Source organism: Lampetra fluviatilis, chromosome 52 (assembly GCF_964198595.1).
Source record: "Lampetra fluviatilis chromosome 52, kcLamFluv1.1, whole genome shotgun sequence".
In the NCBI taxonomy this organism is placed as follows: domain Eukaryota; kingdom Metazoa; phylum Chordata; class Hyperoartia; order Petromyzontiformes; family Petromyzontidae; genus Lampetra; species Lampetra fluviatilis.
The window spans coordinates 8,109,896-8,128,897 of NC_136326.1; the positions used below are offsets into that span (position 1 = coordinate 8,109,896).

The following is a 19,002-nucleotide window of genomic DNA, read 5'->3' on the forward strand; positions in this document are numbered from 1 at the left end:
GTCGTCTGTCGGTTGTCGTCAGTCAGTTGGTCCCACTGTGTGTCGTCTGTCAGTTGTCATTCAGTCAGTTGGTCCCGCTGTGTGTCGTCTGTCAGTTGTCATTCAGTCAGTTGGTCCCACTGTGTGTCGTCTGTCGGTTGTCATTCAGTCAGTTTATCCCGCTGTGTGTCGTCTGTCAGTTGTCATCAGTCAGTTGGTCCCACTGTGTGTCGTCTGTCAGTTGTCATTCAGTCAGTTGATCCCGCTGTGTGTCGTCTGTCAGTTGTCTTCAGTCAGTTGGTCCCACTGTGTGTCGTCTGTCAGTTGTCATCAGTCAGTTGGTCCCACTGTGTGTCATCTGTCAGTTGTCTTCAGTCAGTTGGTCCTGCGGTGTGTCGTCTGTCAGTTGTCATCAGTCAGTTGGTCCTGCTGTGTGTCGTCTGTCAGTTGTCATCAGTCAGTTGGTCCCGCTGTGTGTCGTCTGTCAGTTGTCTTCAGTCAGTTGGTCCCACTGTGTGTCGTCTGTCAGTTGTCGTCAGTCAGTTGGTCCCACTGTTTGTCGTCTGTCAGTTGTCTTCAGTCAGTTGGTCCCACTGTGTGTCGTCTGTCAGTTGTCGTCAGTCAGTTGGTCCCGCTGTGTGTCGTCTGTCAGTTGTCTTCAGTCAGTTGGTCCCGCTGTGTGTCGTCTGTCAGTTGTCTTCAGTCAGTTTGTCCCGCTGTGTGTCGTCTGTCGGTTGTCGTCAGTCAGTTGGTCCCACTGTGTGTCGTCTGTCAGTTGTCGTCAGTTAGTTGGTCCCACTGTGTGTCATCTGTCAGTTGTCAGTCAGTCAGTTGGTCCCACTGTGTGTCGTCTGTCAGTTGTCGTCTGTCAGTTGGTCCCGCTGTGTGTCGTCTGTCAGTTGTCATCAGTCAGTTGGTCCCGCTGTGTGTCAACTGTCAGTTGCCGTCAGTCAGTTGGTCCCACTGTGTGTCGTCTGTCAGTTGTTGTCTATCAGTTGGTCCTGTTGTGTGTCGTCTGTCAGTTGTCGTCAGTCAGTTGGTCCCACTGTGTGTCGTCTGTCGGTTGTTAGTCAGTTGGTCCCGCTGTGTGTCGTCTGTCAGTTGTCGTCAGTCAGTTGGTCCCACTGTGTGTCGTCTGTCAGTTGTCTTCAGTCAGTTGGTCCCACTGTGTGTCGTCTGTCAGTTGTCGTCAGTCAGTTGGTCCTAATGTGTGTCGTCTGTCAGTTGTCGTCAGTCAGTTGGTCCCGCTGTGTGTCGTCTGTCAGTTGTCGTCAGTCAGTTGGTCCCACTGTGTGTCGTCTGTCAGTTGTCGTCAGTCAGTTGGTCCCACTGTGTGTCGTCTGTCAGTTGTCGTCAGTCAGTTGGTCCCGCTGTGTGTCGTCTGTCAGTTGTCATCAGTCAGTTGGTCCCGCTGTGTGTCGTCTGTCAGTTGTCTTCAGTCAGTTGGTCCCACTGTGTGTTGTCTGTCAGTTGTCGTCAGTCAGTTGTTCCCGCTGTGTGTCGTCTGTCAGTTGTCTTCAGTCAGTTGGTCCCGCTGTGTGTCGTCTGTCGGTTGTCAGTCAGTCAGTTGGTCCCGCTGTGTGTCTGTCAGTTGTCTTCAGTCAGGTGGTCCCGCTGTGTATCGTTTGTCAGTTGTCTTCAGTCAGTTGGTCCCGCTGTGTGTCGTCTGTCGGTTGTCGTCAGTCAGTTGGTCCCACTGTGTGTCGTCTGTCAGATGTCATCAGTGAGTTGGTCCCACTGTGTGTCGTCTGTCAGTTGTCAGTCAGTCAGTTGGTCCCACTGTGTGTCGTCTGTCAGTTGTCGTCAGTCAGTTGGTCCCGCTGTCGTCTGTCAGTTGTCATCAGTCAGTTGGTCCTGCTGTGTGTCAACTGTCAGTTGCCGTCAGTCAGTTGGTCCCACTGGGTGTTGTCTGTCAGTTGTTGTCTATCAGTTGGTCCCGCTGTGTGTCGTCTGTCAGTTGTCGTCAGTCAGTTGGTCCCACTGTTTGTCGTCTGTCAGTTGTCTTCAGTCAGTTGGTCCCACTGTGTGTCGTCTGTCAGTTGTCGTCAGTCAGTTGGTCCCACTGTTTGTCGTCTGTCAGTTGTCTTCAGTCAGTTGGTCCCACTGTGTGTCGTCTGTCGGTTGTCAGTCAGTTGGTCCCGCTGTGTGTCGTCTGTCAATTGTCGTCAGTCAGTTGGTCCCACTGTGTGTCGTCTGTCAGTTGTCTTCAGTCAGTTGGTCCCACTGTGTGTCGTCTGTCAGTTGTCGTCAGTCAGTTGGTCCTAATGTGTGTCGTCTGTCAGTTGTCTTCAGTCAGTTGGTCCCACTGTGTGTCGTCTGTCAGTTGTCGTCAGTCAGTTGGTCCCGCTGTGTGTCGTCTGTCAGTTGTCTTCAGTCAGTTGGTCCCACTTTGTGTCGTCTGTCAGTTGTCTTCAGTCAGTTGGTCCCACTGTGTGTCGTCTGTCAGTTGTCGTCAGTCAGTTGGTCCTAATGTGTGTCGTCTGTCAGTTGTCGTCAGTCAGTTGGTCCCGCTGTGTGTCGTCTGTCAGTTGTCTTCAGTCAGTTGGTCCCACTGTGTGTCGTCTGTCAGTTGTCGTCAGTCAGTTGGTCCCGCTGTGTGTCGTCTGTCAGTTGTCTTTAGTCAGTTGGTCCCACTCTGTGTCGTCTGTCAGTTGTCTTCAGTCAGTTTGTCCCGTTGTGTGTCGTCTGTCAGTTGTCGTCAGTCAGTTGGTCCCACTGTGTGTCGTCTGTCAGATGGTCCCACTGTGTGTCGTCTGTCAGTTGTCGTCAGTCAGTTGGTCCCACTGTGTGTCGTCTGTCAGTTGTCTTCAGTCAGTTGGTCCCACTGTGTGTCGTCTGTCAGTTGTTGTCTGTCAGTTGGTCCTGCTGGGTGTCGTCTGTCAGTTGTTGTCAGTCAGTTGGTCCCGCTGTGTGTCGTCTCTCAGTTGTCGTCAGTAGTTGGTCCCGCTGTGTGTCGTCTGTCAGTTGTCAGTCAGTCAGTTGGTCCCACTGGGTGTCGTCTGTCAGTTGTCTTCAGTCAGTTGGTCCTGCTGTGTGTCGTCTGTCAGTTGTCGTCAGTCAGTTGGTCCCACTGTGTGTCGTCTGTCAGTTGTCTTCAGTCAGTTGGTCCTGCTGGGTGTCATCTGTCAGTTGTTGTCAGTCAGTTGGTCCTGCTGTGTGTCGTCTCTCAGTTGTCTTCAGTCAGTTGGTCCCACTGTGTGTCGTCTGTCAGTTGTTGTCTGTCAGTTGGTCCTGCTGGGTGTCGTCTGTCAGTTGTTGTCAGTCAGTTTGTCCCGCTGTGTGTCGTCTCTCAGTTGTCGTCAGTAGTTGGTCCCGCTGTGTGTCGTCTGTCAGTTGTCAGTCAGTCAGTTGGTCCCACTGGGTGTCGTCTGTCAGTTGTCTTCAGTCAGTTGGTCCTGCTGTGTGTCGTCTGTCAGTTGTCGTCAGTCAGTTGGTCCCACTGTGTGTCGTCTGTCAGTTGTCTTCAGTCAGTTGGTCCTGCTGGGTGTCATCTGTCAGTTGTTGTCAGTCAGTTGGTCCTGCTGTGTGTCGTCTCTCAGTTGTCGTCAGTAGTTGGTCCCGCTGTGTGTCGTCTGTCAGTTGTAAGTCAGTCAGTTGGTCCCACTGGGTGTCGTCTGTCAGTTGTCTTCAGTCAGTTGGTCCCGCTGTGTGTCGTCTGTCAGTTGTCTTCAGTCAGTTGGTCCCGCTGTGTGTCGTCTGTCGGTTGTCGTCAGTCAGTTGGTCCCACTGTGTGTCGTCTGTCGGTTGTCATTCAGTCAGTTGATCCCGCTGTGTGTCGTCTGTCAGTTGTCTTTAGTCAGTTGGTCCCACTCTGTGTCGTCTGTCAGTTGTCTTCAGTCAGTTTGTCCCGTTGTGTGTCGTCTGTCAGTTGTCGTCAGTCAGTTGGTCCCACTGTGTGTCGTCTGTCAGATGGTCCCACTGTGTGTCGTCTGTCAGTTGTCGTCAGTCAGTTGGTCCCACTGTGTGTCGTCTGTCAGTTGTCTTCAGTCAGTTGGTCCCACTGTGTGTCGTCTGTCAGTTGTTGTCTGTCAGTTGGTCCTGCTGGGTGTCGTCTGTCAGTTGTTGTCAGTCAGTTGGTCCCGCTGTGTGTCGTCTGTCAGATGGTCCCACTGTGTGTCGTCTGTCAGTTGTCGTCAGTCAGTTGGTCCCACTGTGTGTCGTCTGTCAGTTGTCTTCAGTCAGTTGGTCCCACTGTGTGTCGTCTGTCAGTTGTTGTCTGTCAGTTGGTCCTGCTGGGTGTCGTCTGTCAGTTGTTGTCAGTCAGTTGGTCCCGCTGTGTGTCGTCTCTCAGTTGTCGTCAGTAGTTGGTCCCGCTGTGTGTCGTCTGTCAGTTGTCAGTCAGTCAGTTGGTCCCACTGGGTGTCGTCTGTCAGTTGTCTTCAGTCAGTTGGTCCTGCTGTGTGTCGTCTGTCAGTTGTCGTCAGTCAGTTGGTCCCACTGTGTGTCGTCTGTCAGTTGTCTTCAGTCAGTTGGTCCTGCTGGGTGTCATCTGTCAGTTGTTGTCAGTCAGTTGGTCCTGCTGTGTGTCGTCTCTCAGTTGTCTTCAGTCAGTTGGTCCCACTGTGTGTCGTCTGTCAGTTGTTGTCTGTCAGTTGGTCCTGCTGGGTGTCGTCTGTCAGTTGTTGTCAGTCAGTTGGTCCCGCTGTGTGTCGTCTCTCAGTTGTCGTCAGTAGTTGGTCCCGCTGTGTGTCGTCTGTCAGTTGTCAGTCAGTCAGTTGGTCCCACTGGGTGTCGTCTGTCAGTTGTCTTCAGTCAGTTGGTCCTGCTGTGTGTCGTCTGTCAGTTGTCGTCAGTCAGTTGGTCCCACTGTGTGTCGTCTGTCAGTTGTCTTCAGTCAGTTGGTCCTGCTGGGTGTCATCTGTCAGTTGTTGTCAGTCAGTTGGTCCTGCTGTGTGTCGTCTCTCAGTTGTCGTCAGTAGTTGGTCCCGCTGTGTGTCGTCTGTCAGTTGTAAGTCAGTCAGTTGGTCCCACTGGGTGTCGTCTGTCAGTTGTCTTCAGTCAGTTGGTCCCGCTGTGTGTCGTCTGTCAGTTGTCTTCAGTCAGTTGGTCCCGCTGTGTGTCGTCTGTCGGTTGTCGTCAGTCAGTTGGTCCCACTGTGTGTCGTCTGTCGGTTGTCATTCAGTCAGTTGATCTCGCTGTGTGTCGTCTGTCATTTGTCATCAGTCAGTTGGTCCCACTGTGTGTCGTCTGTCAGTTGTCATCAGTCAGTTGGTCCCACTGTGTGTCGTCTGTCAGTTGTCATTCAGTCAGTTGATCCCGCTGTGTGTCGTCTGTCAGTTGTCTTCAGTCAGTTGGTCCCACTGTGTGTCATCTGTCAGTTGTCATCAGTCAGTTGGTCCCACTGTGTGTCATCTGTCAGTTGTCTTCAGTCAGTTGGTCCTGCTGTGTGTCGTCTGTCAGTTGTCGTCAGTCAGTTGGTCCTGCTGTGTGTCGTCTGTCAGTTGTCGTCAGTCAGTTGGTCCCGCTGTGTGTCGTCTGTCAGTTGTCTTCAGTCAGTTGGTCCCACTGTGTGTCGTCTGTCAGTTGGTCCCACTGTGTGTCGTCTGTCAGTTGGTCCCACTGTGTGTCGTCTGTCAGTTGTCTTCAGTCAGTTGGTCCCACTGTGTGTCGTCTGTCAGTTGTCGTCAGTCAGTTGGTCCTGCTGTGTGTCGTCTGTCAGTTGTCGTCAGTCAGTTGGTCCCGCTGTGTGTCGTCTCTCAGTTGTCGTCAGTAGTTGGTCCCACTGTGTGTCGTCTGTCAGTTGTCAGTCAGTCAGTTGGTCCCACTGTGTGTCGTCTGTCAGTTGTCGTCAGTCAGTTGGTCCCGCTGTGTGTCGTCTCTCAGTTGTCGTCAGTCGTTGGTCCCGCTGTATGTCGTCTGTCAGTTGTCTTCAGTCAGTTGGTCCCGCTGTGTGTCGTCTGTCGGTTGTCGTCAGTCAGTTGGTCCCACTGTGTGTCGTCTGTCAGTTGTCTTTAGTCAGTTTGTCCTGCTGTGTGTCGTCTGTCTGTTGTCAGTCAGTCAGTTGGTCCCAGAAATATCTACACGGCAGGGGTGTGCTGGGGCTGAGGAATGAGCGAGCAGAATACAGGGTTTGTTGGAGGTCACGAAAGGGTAGAGGGAGGGGGATGGGAGGGAGTGGAGGGGCGAGGGGAAGGGAATGGGCGATGAAATAGAGGTGAGGCTTCAAGGGAGGAATGGAAGGAGGTGAACGAGGGGGACAGTATTGGATGTGGAGTTCGAAGAGGGATTTGCGCGAACGCAATCACGCACGTGCGCTCCTCTCGATGATTCCAGCAGCCATCCTGGCGTGTGGCCATGGGCCACCCACCCGGGGCTGTGTCTCACCTGACTGAGCGTTTGCCCCCCCCCATCCCCCCGCCCCCCCGCCCCCAACCCCCCAGGGAGAGGAAGTGCACCGACCTGAAGAAGGAAATGGAACTGAAGGCTCAGGTGTTGATATCAGAGCACAAGCAGAAGGCGAGTTGAGGGTGCCGCCGCGACACACGCCGTGACACACACACACTCTTCACGTGACACGCACGCCGTGACACACACACACACTCTTCACTTGCCACGCACGCAGTGACACACACACACACTCTTCACTTGCCACGCACGCCGTGACACACACACACACTCTTCACTTGCCACGCACGCCGTGACACACACACACCGTGACACACACACACCGATCACGTGACACGCACGCCGTGACACACACACACTCTTCACGTGACACGCACGCCGTGACACACACACACTGTTCAGGTGACACGCACGCCGTGACACACACACACACACACACCGATCACGTGACATGCACGCGCGGGGGGAGTTCACGTGTTACATGTGCCGTCACACACGCACACACCATTTACGTACCACACGCGCAGTGACACACACACACTCTTCACTTGCCACGTGCGCAGTGACACACACACACTCTTCACTTGCCACGTGCGCAGTGACACACACACACTCTTCACTTGCCACGTGCGCAGTGACACACACACACTCTTCACTTGCCACGCGCGCAGTGACACACACACACTCTTCACTTTCCACGCACGCAGTGACACACACACACCGTTCACGTGGCACGCACGCCGTGACACACACGCACACACCGATCACGTGACACGCACGCGCGGGGGGAGTTCACGTGCTACACGTGCCGTCACACACGCACACACCGATCACGTGCCACGCGTGCGCACGGGTGAGGAGTCGGAGCGCCCATTTGAGGTCGCAAGGTCGACATCCTCCCTGCTGGGTTAAGGGAATGAGTTTCTCGCTCGTGAGCGGATGTGAATGTCTGTGGGAGTGCGTCTGCATTGAAGGGTGGCGGTGTGTCTGGCCGTACGTCTCGCAGGTCAATGAGGTAGTTGCGCGTGTGTTGTGTGCTTGTTGCTGTCGTCCGAGAGTGTCATGTAATGTAATTGTGTGGGGAGCGGTAGTGTTGTGGTTAGTGCGCCCGCGCTACGAACCGAGTTCGATTCCCGCTCACGGCCAACACTGGTGACGATTATCTCAACTGGTGCTGGGCCTCCCCTAGGTCGACTCGGTCTCAAATGAGTACCTGGTGCGGTGTATAAACATCACCACTGGGGAGACGAAGGCGGCCTTCATAGGTGCTCACTCACAGCCCTTTACCTCAATTAGTCTGCTCAGGCTACACGGGCATCTTTGTCTTTGTACGTATGTAATAGATATGTGTGTGTGTGTGCACTGGGTGGTTGTGTGTGTGTGTTGAGTGAATGTACGCACGCACGCACGTGGATGTGTTGTGTGCGTCTCTCAGGTGAAGGACACGGCCGTGTGTTTAGGTTGAGTGAATGTGCGCATGCACGCATGTACGTGGATGTGCTGTGTGCATCTCTCCGTTGAAGGAGATGGTTGTGTGCGTGTTGAGTGAATGTGCGCACGCACGCCACCACGTGGATGTGCTGTGTGCATCTCTTCGTTGAAGGAGATGGTTATGTGCGTGTTGAGTGAATTTGCGCACGCACGCACGTGGATGTACTGTGTGCGTCTCTCTGTTGAAGGAGATGGTTATGTGCGTGTTGAGTGAATGTGCGCACGCACGCACGTGGATGTGCTGTGTGTGTCTCTCAGGTGAAGGAGATGGTGGGGCTGCAGACGAAGGAGTGGTCGGAGCTGATTTCGCGCCACGTGCAGGAAGAGCAGGAGCTGCGTGACGGCCAGGTCGACGAGCAGTACGAGCTGCTCAAGAAGCTGCTGCTGGGGTCCCACGAGCTGCAGAGCGCACAGCTCAAGATGCTCCACGACAGGTGATAAAGACTCCCATAGACTTCAATGTTAAAGACTCCCATAGACTTCAATGTTAAAGACTCCCATAGACGTCAATGTTAAAGGCTCCCATTGACTTCAATGTTAAAGCCTCCCATAGACTTCAATGATAAAGACTCCCATAGACTTCAATGTTAAAGGCTCCCATAGACTTCAATGCTAAAGGCTCCCATAGACTTCAATGTTAAAGGCTCCCATAGACTTCAATGATAAACGCTCCCATAGACTTCAATGATAAAGGCTCCCATAGACTTCAATGTTAAAGGCTCCCATAGACTTCAATGTTAAAGACTCCCATAGACTTCAATGTTAAAGGCTCCCATAGACTTAAATGATAAAGACTCCCATAGACTTCAATGCTAAAGGCGCCCATAGACTTCAATGTTATAGGCTCCCATAGACTTCAATGCTAAAGACTCCCATAGACTTCAATGTTAAAGGCTCCCATAGACTTCAATGATAAAGACTCCCATAGACTTCAATGTTAAAGACTCCCATAGACTTCAATGTTAAAGCCTCCCATAGACTTCAATGATAAAGACTCCCATAGACTTGAATGTTAAAGGCTCCCATAGACTTCAATGCTAAAGGCTCCCATAGACTTCAATGTTAAAGGCTCCCATAGACTTCAATGTTAAAGACTCCCATAGACTTCAATGTTAAAGACTCCCATAGACTTCAATGTTAAAGACTCCCATAGACGTCAATGTTAAAGGCTCCCATTGACTTCAATGTTAAAGCCTCCCATAGACTTCAATGATAAAGACTCCCATAGACTTCAATGTTAAAGGCTCCCATAGACTTCAATGCTAAAGGCTCCCATAGACTTCAATGTTAAAGGCTCCCATAGACTTTAATGATAAAGGCTCCCATAGACTTCAATGATAAAGGCTCCCATAGACTTCAATGTTAAAGGCTCCCATAGACTTCAATGTTAAAGACTCCCATAGACTTCAATGTTAAAGGCTCCCATAGACTTAAATGATAAAGACTCCCATAGACTTCAATGCTAAAGGCTCCCATAGACTTCAATGTTAAAGGCTCCCATAGACTTCAATGCTAAAGACTCCCATAGACTTCAATGTTAAAGGCTCCCATAGACTTCAATGATAAAGACTCCCATAGACTTCAATGTTAAAGACTCCCATAGACTTCAATGTTAAAGACTCCCATAGACATCAATGTTAAAGGCTCCCATAGACTTCAATGCTAAAGGCTCCCATAGACTTCAATGTTAAAGGCTCCCATAGACTTTAATGATAAAGGCTCCCATAGACTTCAATGATAAAGGCTCCCATAGACTTCAATGTTAAAGGCTCCCATAGACTTCAATGTTAAAGACTCCCATAGACTTCAATGTTAAAGGCTCCCATAGACTTAAATGATAAAGACTCCCATAGACTTCAATGCTAAAGGCTCCCATAGACTTCAATGTTAAAGGCTCCCATAGACTTCAATGCTAAAGACTCCCATAGACTTCAATGTTAAAGGCTCCCATAGACTTCAATGATAAAGACTCCCATAGACTTCAATGTTAAAGACTCCCATAGACTTCAATGTTAAAGACTCCCATAGACATCAATGTTAAAGGCTCCCATTGACTTCAATGTTAAAGCCTCCCATAGACTTCAATGATAAGGACTCCCATAGACTCCAATGTTAAAGGCTCCCATAGACTTCAATGCTAAAGGCTCCCATAGACTTCAATGTTAAAGGCTCCCATAGACTTCAATGATAAAGGCTCCCATAGACTTCAATGATAAAGGCTCCCATAGACTTCAATGTTAAAGGCTCCCATAGACTTCAATGTTAAAGACTCCCATAGACTTCAATGTTAAAGGCTCCCATAGACTTAAATGATAAAGACTCCCATCGACTTCAATGCTAAAGGCTCCCATAGACTTCAATGTTAAAGGCTCCCATAGACTTCAATGTTAAAGGCTCCCATAGACTTCAATGTTAAAGTCTCCCATAGACTTCAATGTTAAAGGCTCCCATAGACGTCAATGTTAGAGGCTCCCATAGACTTCAATGTTAAAGGCTCCCATAGACGTCGATGCTAAAAACTCCCATAGACTTCAATATTAAAGGCTCCTATACACTTCAATGTTAAAGGCTCCCATAGACTTCGATGCTAAAGACTCCCATAGACTTCAATGTTAAAGGCTCCCATAGATTTCAATGTTCACTCTGGAGACTCGCGGTGTGAACCCAAACGCGCCCTCTGTGGTGATGACGGGTGCGAGTCTCCGCGCTCCGCGCATCCACAGGCTGTGCAAGGAGATGCGAGCTAACCAGACGAAGACCTCCATGGAGCACAGCAAGGCCATCAGCCAGGACAAGAGCATCAAAAACAAGGCTGAGCGTGACAGGCAAGGCCCCAGCCGCATGGCTGCTGTGTTTTATTCGAGTGGTGTTTCTGTGCTACTGTGATGCACGCTCGTTGCTGCGGTGCAACGGCGTGTGTGTGTGTGTGTGGGGAAGGTGACATTTGTGTCCTCTTGCCTTCGCTACCATGACCGCCCCTGTGGTGTGTGTGTGTTCGTGTGCGTCTGTGTGCTTGCGTGTGTGAGGAGCTCACAGATCCTTGAAAGATATTGTCAATGTCTCATTAGTGAGCTCCTCCGGCGGGCGACGCTGCATTGGCTGGGTCGTGGAGCCCGCATGCCCGGCCACCGTATGCCCAAGGAGCTTCTGTTTGGCTGGATAGAGGGGGCTCAATAGGCACGGCACGGGCTAGATAAGAGATGGAGCTGATACGGTACGGAAGAATGTGCAGCTGAGTGGACTTGCCATTGACCGGTACCGGTTGTGTCAAAATCAGCCTCTGTGGAGGAGGCTCGTGAAGGATGCTGCTACTGGGCAGTTGAAGGCACTCGCCCTCCAACAACAGCGGAGGGCAGCGGAGTAACGCTCACAACAAAGAGTGGAGTCCTGGGCATATAAAATGCACAAAGTTGGCACAATGAAGAGCACAGGTGGTGCATCTGCCAGACGTCTCAGTCGGTCAACCCGCGGCACCCGAGTCCTATCCCATGACCTGCCAGTGACCCTTCGACACTTCACGTGCCCTCAAAGTGCACCTAACCTGGCACAAGCGCCGTGATGACGTCACCACCACTTAGTGGGGAATGGCGGTTGTTGGTGTTTTATGTGCGTGTGGTGTTGGCTACACTATTCCTTTTGGTCAGCCTTCATAGGTGCTCGCAAACAGCCCTTTCCACCATAGGTTATGAAGGTTAACACTGGGGGCAATCTTTGCGTACGTGTGTGCAAATGCGAGTGTCCGTGTGTGTGCAGAATGCTCCTTCTTTTTAGCCGGCGATGAGACAGCAAGGAGGTGGAGCAGTTGTTGTTGTTGTTGTGTGCGCGCACAGGCGTGTACGCGAACTTAACAGCAACAACACCAAGAAGTTCCTGGAAGAGCGCAAGCGGGTACGTGGTGGTGTCCGTCTTGTTGTTGTTGGTGTCCGTGGTGGTGTCCGTGGTGGTGTACGTGGTGGTGGTGTCCGTGGTGGTGTACGTGGTGGTGGTGGTGTCCGTGGTGGTATACGTGGTGGTGGTGGTGTACGTGGTGGTGTACGTGTTGGTGCACGTGGTGGTGCACGTGGTGGTGTATGTGGTGGTGTTGGTATGTGGAGAGCCCACAGACACAGAGGTGGCTGCTCAAAATATGATTTGAGAGGGACTGAAATATTTTTTTAAAGTTATTTTAATGAGTGCATGTGTTTGCACATTATGCCCTTGTGTGTGTTTACAAGTATGTATGCTGCATTTTTTGCGTATGTCGCCAGTTCGTGTGCAATCATGCAGTGGGAAATGGTAGTGTAGTGGTCAACACGCTGCGGCTATGAACCTGGCAGTCCGGGTTCGATTCCCGCTCACGGCCAACACCAGTGACTATTATCTGAACCGGTCCCTGAGCCTCCTTTAGTTTGACTCAGCCTCAAATGAGTTCCTGGTGCAGCGTTTAAACATCACCACAGGGGAGACAAAGGCGACCGGGCGTGGTGCTGGCCACCCACCCCCCTCGTGTACTGTGCCGGCCTTCATAGGTGCAACTCGCTAACAGAACTTTCCCCTACAGTCTGTTAACGCTATACGGGGGGATCTTTTGTCTTTGCAATCTTCTGTGTATGTTTGACCCTCAGTTCAGTCAATGAGATGGCGGGCAGGCGCAGGTAAAGCTGAGTGGGCAGGAGTCAGAGCCATTCCTTGTTAAACTTGGGTGCGGCAGGGATGGCCCCTCCACTATTTAACATTTTTTTTGCCACCATCTAATTCGAGGGGATTTTTATCTGGTTACAGATACAATGGGAAACTGATCAATGACCAGGTGGGTTCGGGGAGGATGGCTCTAATTTGGTCAAACATGTTAGTATGCTGATGACCTGGTAATGCTGCTAGCCCTGAGGAGTTGGGGGCTCTACCGCAAGCCCGGGAGTATCCTACGAAGAGGTTATGGGGCCTTTCCATCAAGCCCCACCAAACCAATCCACCTGCTTGCGTATTTAAGTCATAAAATACACCGCCCTTTCGAGTCCTCGTGAGTGATGGGGCAGTTGTGGAGAGAGTGGAGGAGTCCCCATATCCCGGGCAGCGCACTTATCACTTGTTCCGGTTTGATATAGCAAAAGTGTCGCTCTGAATCAATCAAGTGGCATTATCCTTTCACAAGCTGCATAGCACCATGTGGAAGCTACCTGGCCCGTCGCTCCACACGAAGCTCCGGGTCGTCTCGGCCACAGTTATTATGCCCTCCCTTTCCTATGCTGGTGTAGTGACGCTGACGCACGTTCTTACTTGCTGTAAGCCTTTATTTTGGACACAACACTAATTTTAGGCCCAGGCTTCGGTTTCTTGATGCTTGAACTTCGTCTTCTCTCCAAGCCGTTCCTTCCACTCTTGCTCTCCCCCTTCTATATCCCTCGAGGCGCCCTTTCTCGAAGGTTCGCTCACCCCCACATCCCTCAGCCAATCCTCGTCCCCCTTCCCTCACGGTCGTAAACCGTCACCTCCGACAGGCCACCCTCATTTCCCCGCCTTTTACCCTCGAATTTTCCTTACAGTCAGTTCAATTTTCTGACCGTAACCAATCCTATTTGAGGCCTCCCTGCGCCAATTGGAGGCCCCTAACGCACTTCCTGACTGTCCGGCTGCCTATGTACCCCGTCGGGCAAGTGATCTGTTGTTTCGCTCTTTACGCCTGTGTAACGTGGATGCCTTTTAATTCATTATTATTTTGCTTATTGATTCAGGAAATCCACACTGAGTCCAAAATGGGACACTGGTGAGACAAGGCCATAAAGAAGGCTGCAGCTGTCTCTGGTGTAGGCCAATCAGGTTCAACGACAATGCATACATTGTCAGAGCATGTCTGTGTGCATGTTCACCGCACGTACGTGTGGTTAATGCAGACTCGGTTCCTTGCAAAAGGTTTCTATTTGGTGTTCGAACATCTTAACACCGGCTGTTTCATTGCCAGAAAAGGTGAAACCTATTCTTATTTTTTCACGAGGGCCCTTAATTGGGTTTATTTTTTTAGTTTAAAGATGTTCTTCGCAAAATGTACGAGCATTCCTACAAGCGGGAGGAAACGGGAGCAACCAGACAAAATCGGCATGCGTGAGGGGGCGACACTCTAACCCCCGTACAGATGGAAAAAGATGGAGATAAGCCCACTTGCTGCCCTACCACCACCATCCGGCTAGAGAAACATCTGCGTCAAATTTAAACATTCAGACTGGCCTGCCTACGATCCATCCTGGGTTTAACCAGGCTGGATTGTGTGAGGAGCTCACAGATCCTTGATAGATCTGGACACAGTCCCATCGGTGAGCTCCTCTGACAAGCGAGGCTGTTTTGTAGCTCGCATGCCCAGCCACTGCACATCAAGGCAGCTTCTGTTTGGCAGAATAGAGGGGGCTAAATGGTCGCAGCATGGGCTAGGGAAGAGATGGAGCTGATGTGGTACAGGAGGATGTGGAGCTGATTGAACTTTCCGATGGTCTATACCAGCGGTGTCAAGATCGGCCTCTGTGGAGGGGACTTGTGAAGGATGCTTATGAGCATTTGGAGGCAGTCTCCCTCCAAAAACAGCGGAGGGCGAAGGTGCAATGCTTACGACAATGAGTGGAGTGCCGGGAGGCTAAAATGCACAAAGTTGGCACAGTAGGAAACACATCTGGTGCATCTGCAAGTCATCTCAGTCAATCCATGGCACCTGGTTCTGTCCCGTGACCTCCTGCCAGCGAGCCTTTGGCAGTTCACGTGGCCTCAAGGCGCACCTAGCCTGGCACAAGCGCCGTGATGACGTCACCACCACTTAGTGGGGAATGGCGGTTATATGTGCGTGTGGTGTTGGCTACGCGATTCCTTTTTGTCAGCCTTCATAGGTGCTCGCAAACAGCCCTTTCCACCATAGGCTATGAAGGTTAACACTGGGGGCGATCCATAGCGTGCATGTGTCTAAATGCGAGTGTCCGTGTGCGCGCACAACGCTCTTTGTTTTTAGCTGGCGATGAGACAGAGCAAGGAGGTGGAGCAGTTGAGGAAGAGCCAGCTGGAGCAGATGGAGGCCCTGGACAGGGACAAGGAGCAGGTGGGGGGCCGTCGTGACGTGGACGGCACGCGCCCTGGGCTGGGCCGCATGCGTGGGTCCACTGGGCTCTTCAGCGCGATGGCTCACGCCCGCAGACGCGAATCAAAGAAGCGACAGTCTTGATGAACTGTGTGCATGTGTGAAGTGTGCGTGTGTGTCAATGTGTGTAAGTTTATGTGTGGGGAGCGGTGGTCTAACGGTTAGCACCCTGCATTACGAACCCGGCTACAACTACTCAGTTAATCTGTCAGTTGGGTGACAGATTAACTGGGTAGTTGGGTGGCTGGTTAGATGGGTAACTGAGTAGTTGGGTGCACGGTTAACTGGGTAGTTGGGTGGCTGAGTAGATGGGTAACTGAGTAATGAGGTGCACGGTTAACTGGGTAGTTGGGTAACTAAGTAGAGAGGTGTACGGTTAACTGGGTAGTTAGGTGGCTGGGTAGATGGGTAACTGAATAGTTGGGTGGCTCTATTTAAATCAGTGTACATTTGTAAATCTGTGTGTAAATCCATGTGTGTGTGCGCGTTTAAACCTATGTGTGCGTGTATAAACGCGTGTGTGCTTATAGCTGTGTGTGTTTAGAAATCCGTGTGTTTGTGTATATAAAGCGAAGTTCTCTAACTTGTATCTGACACAAGCTCTGCTGCTGCTGCTGCAGGCGCGGGAGATGCGGCAGATGTACCGACTGGAAACCCAGATGGGCCAGCGTCCGGCCACCGTGGTGTGACGAGCAGGGACCTCTGGTATCGACGGGACGCGCGCGGGAGACGCAGGGAGACAAACGCACGCATCTCTAAAACTCATTGCCCCCGACCAGCAGAGACGACAATAACACACACCCCACTACAAAGACAAATATTCCCCCCCGTATAGCCTTAACAGACTGTTGGGGCGAGTGCTGTGATCGCAACATACACACACACTATTGCCCAGCGAGAAAATACCCAAATAAACAAACACAGACACACATCGTTGGTGTAGTAGAGACAGGAACTCATGCACATTCACTTCACCGCTACACGCACGCACACACACGCACTCACGACTAACGCGCACACCCATCACTCAGCCAGCGCAAGTGAGACAACCCACACTGAAACACTGTGCTCCTATTTAAATGCTATTTTTATTTAAATGCTATTTTTAGCTGCTGCAGCTGAGTTTATATCTTTTTAGACCTAACGTGGGCCGCACTTCACAGGAGGGTGGGAGACCTGGCCGAGGGGACTTCAGTCACTCGTGTGCCCCCCCCCCCCCCGGCACAGAGTTCGTCCACTCTCCCACCCGGTGGATCCGTGCACGGATCTTATTTTATGTTTTGCTGGCGCGACACCTTGTTCATGCATCGCATCCCAGATGCCACCAATCACCGCTTGTCCATAGGCCACTGCAACCACTCCTGGCTATGGGCACGGAAATTCAACTTTTTTGAGAGAGGCTAGAGGGAGGGTGTGCCACGCACCGTTGTCCCCCACACTGCCCCCGCCTCAATAAAGCAACCTTCCTTGGCCACGATGGACGCTTGCTCTTGCCCTGCCAGCTTCCAAGACCTACCCTGTGGTGGGTTATTTTTATTTAGATGGGACCATTGAGCCGAGAAGTTCTTTATCGATGCCGTGGAGGGTAGGGGTGGGTGGGGGTGGGGGAATCTGCCGTGCGACAAGCCCCGTTCCATGTTGGCACGACGGGATGACGACGGTTGACAATCTCGTGCCACAGCCTCTCTCTCCCCTCTCCGCTTGGCCAATTCACGAATGGCGGACACGGCTGACCCCTGCGTCAGAGCACCACCCCGCCTCCCTCGGACAGCGATGCGAGCGAAGCGCTTGGGGTGCTTTTGGTTGAGTGGCAATATGAGATCGACGATGAGAAGCCATGCCCTCCGTGCACTGAGCCACTGCGCATACCAAGGCCTTTTTACCGAGGGAGACGCAGCTCCCGTTTAAGTCGCCGCGCTTGTCCAGAGCGAGCGCACGTAGGGACATGCGTAGCTAGCCCCTGGCAGGTGACGGTCGCTGTGGCACCACCCGAGTTGCCGCTTGCGTAGAATTAAAGAAGCTCCGACAGTCGTTCATCTGTCCTGTATAATAGTGTACGAATCGAGATGTGTGTACTATATTTACGTGGCAAAGGTTATATCTATATAGACTATATTATTCCGCCGCAATAACCAACGTAATGAAGTCGTATGGGTGCGTGCCCATCGCGTCTGTGGGGAGGCGAGCTTCAGGGGTGGCACGGCGGATGGACAACTCGGCTTCTGAGCGATCGCCGGTTGCATAAAATACCTCGAGTGGTACTTTGCCGTAGTTTGCCATGTGAATTGGGGGTGTCGACTAAAGGACACTTACGGAATGTTATGCGACCGGCCGCAAATCACGTCCATGACCTTTCGACCCGCCCCTCGCGGCTCACCGTCAAAGTTGTGCGGCCTCGTTCGCGCGTACCTGGAAGACACGGTTTGCTGCCAATTTTCAGAATGAAAAGTGGAAGCTGCCGTGGATCAGCAGCGCCGGACTTGCGATCCGGGCCGCACGCTTCGAGTCGACCTCCCGCAGCCTCTGGGCCCAATCCAGCAGCGTGAACGAGTTTGCCGCAATCAGTTGATCGGCAGGTGGCGTGTGGGGTTTGGGTGAAACTTGCAGGTACTTTCCTTCCTCTTCCAAGACGCCCTGGCAAGCGTGGAAGTCGGCTCCAGAGGGGCTGTCTAGAACCCCCTCTAGCGGGGGGGGGGGGGGGGGGGGTGAGGCCCCCCTGCCAGCGGTGGCACGAGCAAGCAGATTGCAGCTGCACCCTTACCCCTTTTTTACAAGTGGATTAAAACAGACCCGTTAGGAGCGAGCTGTGGGAGAGAGCCGTTGGGAGAGGCATGAGAGAGAGTCGTGAGGAGCGAGCCGTTGGGAGAGAGCCGTTGGGAGCGAGTCGTGGGAGAGAGCCGTTGGGAGAGGCATGAGAGAGAGTCGTGGGAGAGAGCATTGGGAGAGAGTCGTTAGGAGCGAGGCGTGGGAGAGAGCCGTGGGAGAGGCATGGAAGAGAGCCGTGGGAGAGCCATGGAAGAGAGCCGTTAGGAGCGAGCCGTGGGAGCGAGCCGTGGAAGAGAGCATTGGGAGAGAGCCGTTGGGAGCGAGCCGTGGGAGAGAGCCGTTGTGAGAGGCATGAGAGAGAGAGAGCCGTGGGAGAGAGTCGTTAGGAGCGAGCCGTGGGAGAGAGCCGTGGGAGAGAGCATTGGGAGACAGCATCGGGAGAGAGCCATGAGAGAGAGTCGTTAGGAGCGAGCCGTGGGAGAGAGCCGTTGGGAGCGAGGCGTGGGAGAGAGAGCCGTGGAAGAGAGCCGTGGGAGAGGCACGAGAGAGAGAGAGCATTGGGAGCGAGCATTGGGAGCGAGCCGTTGGGAGCGAGTCGTGCTCACCCCGGAGGAGGCTTCCCCTTCACTGGCCCAGCGCCGACGCCGGGGATCTCCAGGCTTGCTTCGCTTCCCAGCGGTGCAGGGCGACCGGCGATCGCCTTGGCCGAGGCGTGGAAGCAACGGCGTCTATCGAGAACTCACGCAAAGTGATTTTTACGTGTACGTCTTATCTCCAATGCAGTACCTGTGGGATGTGGATCGGTTAGAGCCTTTTTTCTTTTTTAAACTCCAATAGTTTTATGATATACTCCATGAAGTAGACCGTGTATTTTGTTATTTAAGACTGACAATCCGAACCCGTTAGGCACCCTCGAGTAAAGTATATATATTTGAATACACGCGTTGCACTGTACCATATATTGTGAATGCAATGAGCGTCGCTTAATCCCTTGTAACCAATTCTTTGCCAAATGCATGTCCCCAGTGACGGTCGTAGAAGATAGTCCGAGTTGATCAACGTTTTGGCCATGAACTATGAAGTAAACCAGATCCTTAAAAAAAACGAAACACCTGGTGTGGATTTTCTTTTAATTCTCCTGCTGTCTGGGCACTCCGTGTGACACCGCAGGGTTTTTCTCTCACGGGGCAAGTGACCCGATGAGTTTGGACATCCGTGTTCTCAGGTCTTGCGGAGTGGGGGGGGGCAGTGGATGGGTGGCGCAGTGGTTAGCGCAACCGTGCCAACTGACCTGGGTTTAGTGATAGGTACAAAACTGGTACAAAAAC

At 52.2% G+C, this 19,002-nt stretch overlaps 1 protein-coding gene across 3 annotated transcripts in view; it reads left to right on the plus strand.

The window, feature by feature from the left end:
• The window catches only part of LOC144949129 (1-phosphatidylinositol 4,5-bisphosphate phosphodiesterase beta-4-like), an 86,915-nt gene extending 68,148 nt beyond the window's left edge, over positions 1-18,767 (plus strand). For all 3 annotated transcript variants that reach the window (XM_078878994.1, XM_078878996.1, XM_078878995.1), the window contains exons 32-37: positions 6,360-6,435; positions 8,074-8,249; positions 10,539-10,640; positions 11,646-11,703; positions 14,783-14,869; positions 15,529-18,767. In XM_078878994.1, coding sequence (XP_078735120.1) covers positions 6,360-6,435; positions 8,074-8,249; positions 10,539-10,640; positions 11,646-11,703; positions 14,783-14,869; positions 15,529-15,597 — 568 coding nt within the window. In that variant the 3' untranslated portion in view covers positions 15,598-18,767. The remainder of the gene's footprint in view (positions 1-6,359; positions 6,436-8,073; positions 8,250-10,538; positions 10,641-11,645; positions 11,704-14,782; positions 14,870-15,528) is intronic.
• The last annotated feature ends 235 nt before the right edge of the window (positions 18,768-19,002 follow it).